Genomic DNA, 8032 nt, shown 5'->3' on the forward strand with positions numbered 1-8032 from the left:
TTGGGAACATGCTATCAATACTAATTCAGATTCTGGGGATTAATCAAGCTATTCATAATCATGCAAATGGTTTAGGATAGTTTAGTCAAAAAACACCCAAAGTACCCAAACCAACAATGCTACCTCCTTTAATGACACCAATTTTTAATCCTATGTCGACACAAACTCAGAACAATGTGCCAATACTAGTGTCGACAACAGCTCAAACCACGAACATTCATCCCCTCATCTTTACTCAATGTCCACCTCCACAACATACCGAGATAACACATGAGGGAGAGTCAAAATGGGTTAGAATGCCTATCTTCACCCTAGTCGGGTTTGATGATTTATGTTTCTATCTAAAATTTGAGTAATACAATGGTATTAGGTACTGAAAGCGCCCTCGATCTACGGGATGCGCGGATCCGTTTTTGACCTTTGAGGTTTGGGAGTCGCCACCTAGTTATTACGGTCTAGGAACCGAACATTGACTCTAAACGGATAAAACACCTAATCTACTTAAAAAAAACTAATGAGTTCGGGGATCAAATTACGGGATTGGAAGGTATTAGGCACCAACCCCACCCTGCAAACGTCGATCTCTACTAATTTTCAAATAAACTACATTGCTAAAAGACCTAAGTAATAATAAAAAATAAGAACTTTGTATACCTTTCTGAAGACAACGATCTTGTTTTCTCAGATCTGATAGAGTAACTCCTTGTACAGTACTCCTCGCTTCGTTCTGTCTCTGTATCTAATTTCTGATCTCCGAGGTAAGGTATCTCTTTCTTAGATCTGGATTCTTCAGATATTATTTATGGATTTCTAGGTATTTTTTTAAAGGCTTCTAGGTATTTTTCGAGCTAAAATTGAGGTATGGGTGTTAGGTAAGGAGTTAAGATTTCAAAATTAGGGTTTATATGAGGCTAGGAAAGCTTTTTGACCTACTTCTCTTATGGTTTATTATTTAATACGAAAATAGGTTGTAGGGACCCCTATTTATAGATTTTTTAAGTGCCTTTTAGATAGAGTTAATGTTTAATTATAACTCTTTTAGAGAGAGTTAGGATCTGTTCTTTGCAGAAGTCAGCTTCAGCTTCAGAAGCTGGCTTATAGAAGAAGCAGAAGCCCGGAACCTGAAAAGCCATATCCAGCAAAAGCTTGTTCGTTACATAAGCACAGAAGCCAAAAAAGCATGTTCGTTTGATAGCTTTTTATTACTGGATTCTGATAAAATGATCAAAATACCCTTAATGTTGATAATGCACCCAGAATGCATAAAAAATTATCAGAACACCTTAATAAATATATAATTACACTAAATACATATATAAATATAATAAATTTATATTAAAAAATTATAAAAATAATTATTTTTAATTTAAATAAATTTATAAAGTTTTTAATTCTATCGAAATTTTGGCAGCATCTTCTCTTAAAAATGGACATATGAAATTTTCCTGATAAAAAAAATACCTGCATAATGCATCGCATGATATATAATCTATCATCTACGCAATATCTAATACACATTAACATTAAAAAAAATACATAATACGTACATCAATATGTTTTAAGTCATTATAGTTCATCATTATTTTAAGAGAAATATTACTATTAATATTATAATAAAAAATGACCAGAATGTCTTAATAAATATATAATTACACTATATATATATATATATATATATATTATAAAATTAATTATTTTACTTTAACAAAATTTGTAAATTTTATAATTCTATCGAAATTTCGACAGCATCTCCTCTTAAAAATGGACATATGAGATTTTCCTGAAAAAAAAATACCTGCATAATACATAATCCAATATCCACATAACATCTCATACACATTAGCATTCCATACAAAATCCAACCTCCACATAACATCCCATACACATTAAAATTCCATACACAATCAACCTCCACATAACATCCTATACACATTCCAAAATCCACATAACATCCCATACACAAATCACATTTTATCAAATTAAAAGTATTACAATGTCGTACAAAAAGAAAAATATAATTTTCATTAAGAAAAAATCTAAAATAAATCAAAGCTCTTAAGCTCTATTATAAATAACATATAATGCATTAGTTATTCCAGTCCTTGTCCTCTCCATGGTAACACGAGATCGACGATCTACAGGCTCACTATTATTATCATGTTCAGGTGTACCCCCTTCTTCTTCCACAATTTGTTCTTCTTCAAAACGTAAGAATTCTTCATCTGCAATTGCATGCTTTCTTATGAAGTTATGGAGTGTCATGCAAGCTAATGTAATATCTCGTTGTGTTTCGAATTTGTAACGTGGCATTTACTTCAAAATTGACCATTTTGCCTTTAAAACTCCAAAACATCGCTCTATGACATTCCTAAGTGAAGAATGCATATAATTAAAGAATTCTTTATCTGTTCTTGACTTCGACTCTCTTCTAAAATCTTGTAAATGATATGTTACACCCCGATAAGGTTTAGTCTTCCATCAATGGATATCCAGAGTCGACCAAGTAATATTTGCCTTGAAAAAAGAAAATAACATATTAAGAACGAAGATGTGGAAATTATATTTTACTATATTTTACTATTGTATTTCATCTTAACTTTAAAATAACTAACCTAGAGGAGGATGTGGAAATTGTAATGATGACTTCGTAATAGTGTCGAGGAACACGTGAGAATCATTAGCTGATCCCTCCCATCCAGCTACGACATGTGTAAATGTCATATCAAAAGTACAAGTAGCCATAACATTTTGTGTTATGCCTTTGTGTCCTCGAAATCTATTCTGATGCACTAACGGGATATGTGCACTAATGTGTGTCCCATCAATCGCCCCAACGCAGTTCTTATATTTACATATTTCAAATATAAATAACGATATTTGACGTTATTAGAAATAATGGTAAATAAAGGAAAATCATTAAGAAAATACCTTGAAATATGGCCAATATCTTTCATTGGTTCGTATATGCATCGAGACTTCATTGAGATTAGGAGGAACGATCAAAAGTTTTGAAATTTCAATTAAGCCTCTTAGAACTATATGAAAATATTTGTTAATTGTATCTAATGAATGTCTAAAACTAGCCCTCAGTACCCTATGTCTTTCATTGTGACCCACGGTATAAACAAACATTGCAACTTGTTCTTGGACCGAGATCTTCTTTTCATCTTTTAACAGACCCCTTCCTTCTAATATGTCACACAAATTTAGAAAAACATGTCGTTCCATCCTAAATAAATCATTGCATGTGTTACTCTCTTCATCAATGATATGACGCACATAATCTGCTCCAATATAAACAGAACTCCTATGTGGTTCCCTATAGATAAAAGTGTCAGCATATTGTTGTATTGCAACAATGGCACCTGTTACCAAAATATCTAACGATAGATCATCATCTACGGTATTCAAATCATGAACTTCATCGTTACTAGACATATCATCATGCATGAAATATCTTCATCGGAATCCATAAGTCTGTATAAATACACAATTACAAATTATATAAATCCAAACCATAGCACTCAAATAACATAGATAACACAATAGACATGTTTTACATTCACCACATAACGGGCTTACTACCCAATCCACAAAACATAAAAAAATAAATAGACATTGTCAATAACATACCACCATAGTCATAACCATCAATGAAAGATGGCAAAAAACATACATATCAAAAACTACACAAATACTACTTAGAAGGATTAATTCGAGCATCCTCCATCTTACCATCCAACCACCCAATACGGAGTTCATCGGTTCGCAACATGCACCAAATTTGCCTGTACTCCTTCTTCATACTAAATAATTTCAGTGCAAACCGATAACGATCACTATTAGGGATGATCTCTGTTGTTGCATCTAACAGATCAATACACTCCCTAATGCTACCAGGTTGTGTAGGTGGTGGTGGAGGTGGTGCACTACTCGCGCTCGTCCTCGACGAAACTGCTTCAATCAAACGATCAATTTGTTGTCCCAACATAGTTGCATTCGTCATTTTTTGTCGTTTGGAATGAAAATGAAAATCTCCAGATTTCTTGTGTGATGGTGCAGTAAATGTAGGGATACCATCACCATCAACATCAGTATTAGGAGAAATATCCACATGTGGCTGAGGACCTAATGGTTGGGACTCTGGTGGTTGTGTTTCTTGAACAAATGCAAGATCATCATCATCACCACCATCACCACCATCATCATCATCATCATGAAGCTCATGCTCTCCAACTCTAGATGACCCAATGGATGGACGTGCACCAGGATTAGAAGAGCTTACGACATACTCTCCAGTAGCATAGGTCCCTCCAAATAGTATGTCTAACTCTTCAACATGTTCCAATCCCTCATAACGCCATTGTGCATCAATTTTATTTTTCTACAAAATAAATAAATTTCTTTAATGGGTTTGAATAGGTAAACGTGACTTTCCTATTTGATAAACTAATCGAAAATTACCTCCAACCAAGAGTTCCACCAGTCATCACTCGCTAATACCTTATTGTTAACAGCGTCGTAACCCACACCACTACATGCTTTTAACTTCATCCATCTAGCCCACATAGCTTTACTTTTATCCCAATGATTTTTATGTTGCTTCTTAGTGTAATTGATCCCTGTCGTTGTCTGGAATTGTTTCATCAGAGATGAATACCCCGATACATTCAGTGAAGTACCAGGTCTTTTCCCCTTCTTAACCAATTCCACGCAGATATCAACCCAAATCTTATGAAGATAGGGTGTCCATCTTGCAGAATCAATTTTTGACTCTGTCTCTTTTGGTTCTGTTACTTTTTGTCTCGGCATCTGAAAACTTAAATATTCATTTAAAAATAAATAATGAATAAGGAATAATCAATAAATTCATAAAGCAAATAACTATATAAATTTGCATTTATCTATATAAAATTTTCATGTGAGGTGAATTTAAATAAAACTTTCCTCATTAATTGATAGAATATCCAATACACATGATAGAACATAGCTAAAACAGTAATCTCGACTAATTTCAATCATTAATTGATTGACACATTGACTATGAACTATCCCACAACTTTAAAAGAAGAAAAATTAACCTAACTTGCTAACCATAAATAGTCCCCACAAACTCCAAGTTAGATTATGAGAAACCATATCCAATACACAAGATGACATAGATGAACTAATTCAAAGAAGTCCTAACAAAAAGAAGATATTCATAGGAAGAAACTTATATGAAAACATAAGGAGAAATGTAGATAACATGATAAGGTAACACAAAATATTGCTTTAAAGAAATAAATTATATGAACAATCTACTAACTACAGTTAATTCATCAAAAATAAATGGCCTTTCATCCAGTGGGCTTATTTCTTTTGCAAATGTATGAATATACATTATAGTTGAAACTAATGGTGACAATATACATTTTTTTGACTGATTATTTCCACTTGCTTAATGTAATATTATCACACTTTTACTATAAATACTGAAAACTCAAATTATTGTAAATATTACATATCCTTAAGCCACTATAACTATGCATATGGTATGCTTATCCTTAGAAGCATAGCACCACTATATGGTTCTCTGCTGTGTGTTCACTGCTACATTAATGTCCAAGATTACTAGGGAGAGCTGCAATGGTTTGGTTGAAAAAATTCTCAAGCGAATGGAAGGTTGGAAATCTGCTATTAGCGGATGGAGGAAGGCTAACCTTATTAAAGCACGTTTTTGCTTCCATGCCAATTTACCTTCTTTCGATCCTTCCAATTCCTAAATCAATAATTCATACAATTGAACAAGATTGTGACTCGAAAAAAATTCACCTTATGCGATGGGATAAGTTGGCAACTCCAAAGAAGGAAGGAGGTCTAGGACTTTGTCGTTTAGAAGACATACACAAAATTGGGTAGCGTTCAATGGCTAACTTTTGGCAAACTTTTTGGCAAAACATTTTTCAAAACATGAGTTAGAAGTTTTGAAATGGGCTGATTTTTAGTGAGAATGATCTCTACGGTGAGGAGATCATCATCACCAAAAATCAGCCCATTCCAAAACTTCTAACCCCATAAAAAACAGTTTACAAAAAATGGATAGTCCACGATTTTTCAACTTGTAAACATGGGTTAGAAGTTTTGGAATGTGAGGAGATCATCCTTACCAAAAATCAGCCCATTCCAAAACTTCTAACTCATGTTTTAAAAAATGTTTTGCCAAAAAGTTAGCCATTGAACGTGACCCCACAAAATTAAGATGATGAAACTATGTTGGAAATTTCACACTATTCAGTCCTTATGGACATAATTCCTAAAAGGTAAATACCTTAAGGATCAATGCATGTATATAGCTAAAGATTTTCAAAATTCTTCTCTTATTTGGAAAGCTATGGTCAAATTAATGCCATTGATGCTTCAAAATGTCAGATTTATTGTGGGCAATGGTAAAAATATCTCTTTGATGTTTCATAATTGGAGAGGCAATGACTCACTAGTTGAATTATTTCCTTTCGCCAGCGGTTCTCTTCAGTTGGGACAAGCGTGGACAAATAGAAGGTGGAATCTAGAGAGGGTTGAAGTTCTTTATGGTGAAGATGTTGCAAACTTGCATGGCTTTATTCAGGTGCAACAGGGTATTAATCTGATGGGCTGTTCACTTCAAAATCTGCTTTGGAGGTTGTTTGGGCTCATCACTAAAATAAATCAGAAATGGACAATAATCTGAAAATTGGAATGTCCTCATAAAATTCAGATTTTCAGGTGGAAAATTATTCATCATATTTGCCTCTTAGACGAAGTCAGGAAGAGAAGAAAAAGGAATATATCCCAAAAAAGGAATCCAATAAAATTGTTCAATCGACTCCATTCCAAGAGATTACATTGTAATTGATTCCAATAAAAAGGAATCCAAACCAAGGTGGATACCCATTCACATAACACATATATCCCAAAAAAATCAGAAAAAAACCCCTAAAAATATAATCAATGAAAAACATCCAAAAATCAACATCAAAATTCTTTAAAAAAATCACTAAGAACAGAACTTAAATAAAAAATATATATATATATATATATATATATATATATATATATATATATATATATATATAACTTGAAAGTGATGTAAAATAAACTTACCTTTGTTTGATTTGAGAAACCCTAACGGAGTTGGCGGAGTTGAAAGAAGCTTGAAGAAGAAGAGATTACAAAGAGGAGTTGGCGGAGTTGGCGGAGTTGATGAGAAATTTTGGGGAAGAAGATGAGATTATAGAGAGGTATTGAGAGATTCAACAAGAACGACGCTGTTTGTGCTGTTGTCTGTGTTGGAAATCAACAAAACGAAGGGTTTTAGGTTTGTAATGTTGTTGGAAATTCAGAAAAAGATGAAGGGTATTTTAGTCTTTATACCTGAACCGTTTTCGGTGATTTGCTTTGCGTAGAAGCAGAATGAAGAAGCCCTCTTTAGAGGACTCTTGATAAGAGCCATTTTCAGACTTTTTTTGATATTGATAAGAGCTGAAGAAGCCCAAACGAACAGTGTTTATTGGGCTTTTTAGGCTTAAAAGTTAAAAGAGCATAAGGAGTGGGCTTTCGAAGCCCAAACGAACAGCCCCTTATTGTTTAATTATAATTATTTTAGGTAGAGTTATTATTTAGTTAGAATTCTATTAAGTAGAATTATTATTTAATTATGATTGTTTTAAATAGAATTATTATTTAATTAGAACTCTATTAAGATTTTGACTTTTAGTCTCATTTGATTGACTTTAAGATTTTGACTTTAGTCTTACTTGATTGACTTTAAGATCTTGACTTTAGTATTACTTGATTGACTTTATTTTTTTGGAGAACCCCCCTTTATTATATCTTTAATTCTTTGGGCCCCCAATGGAGAGGTCCTTTAAGAAATATCTGGGCAACTATCAATAATTTTGCCTAAGAGCCTGATTGATCGATTTTTTTTTTCAAATTTTTAAATTAATTTTATAAATATTTTAATTTACATTATTTAATGTTTTATTTATTAATTTCAGAATTTAAATTTTTT

The 8032-nt window shown here is 32.8% G+C and overlaps 1 protein-coding gene across 2 annotated transcripts; it reads right to left on the minus strand.

Moving 5' to 3' along the window:
- Nucleotides 1–2592: 2592 nt before the first annotated feature.
- Nucleotides 2593–7392, minus strand: LOC147386507 (L10-interacting MYB domain-containing protein-like). 2 transcript variants are annotated; one of them, XM_086424681.1, is made up of 3 exons: nucleotides 7123–7392; nucleotides 4465–4819; nucleotides 2593–4384 (listed from the first exon to the last, which is right to left on the minus strand). In XM_086424681.1, the coding sequence occupies exons 2-3, from the start codon at nucleotides 4810–4812 to the stop codon at nucleotides 3698–3700; spliced, it is 1035 nt and encodes a 344-aa protein (XP_086280807.1). In that variant the 5' UTR covers nucleotides 4813–4819; nucleotides 7123–7392; the 3' UTR covers nucleotides 2593–3697. The 2 variants fall into 2 exon arrangements, with proteins under 2 accessions (XP_086280807.1, XP_086280805.1); XM_086424679.1 differs by having other exon boundaries at nucleotides 4465–4812; nucleotides 7123–7391.
- Nucleotides 7393–8032: the final 640 nt, after the last annotated feature.

This window comes from Akebia trifoliata, chromosome 14, assembly GCF_017979445.1.
Source record: "Akebia trifoliata isolate Shusen 1 chromosome 14, ASM1797944v1, whole genome shotgun sequence".
In the NCBI taxonomy this organism is placed as follows: Eukaryota; Viridiplantae; Streptophyta; class Magnoliopsida; order Ranunculales; family Lardizabalaceae; genus Akebia; species Akebia trifoliata.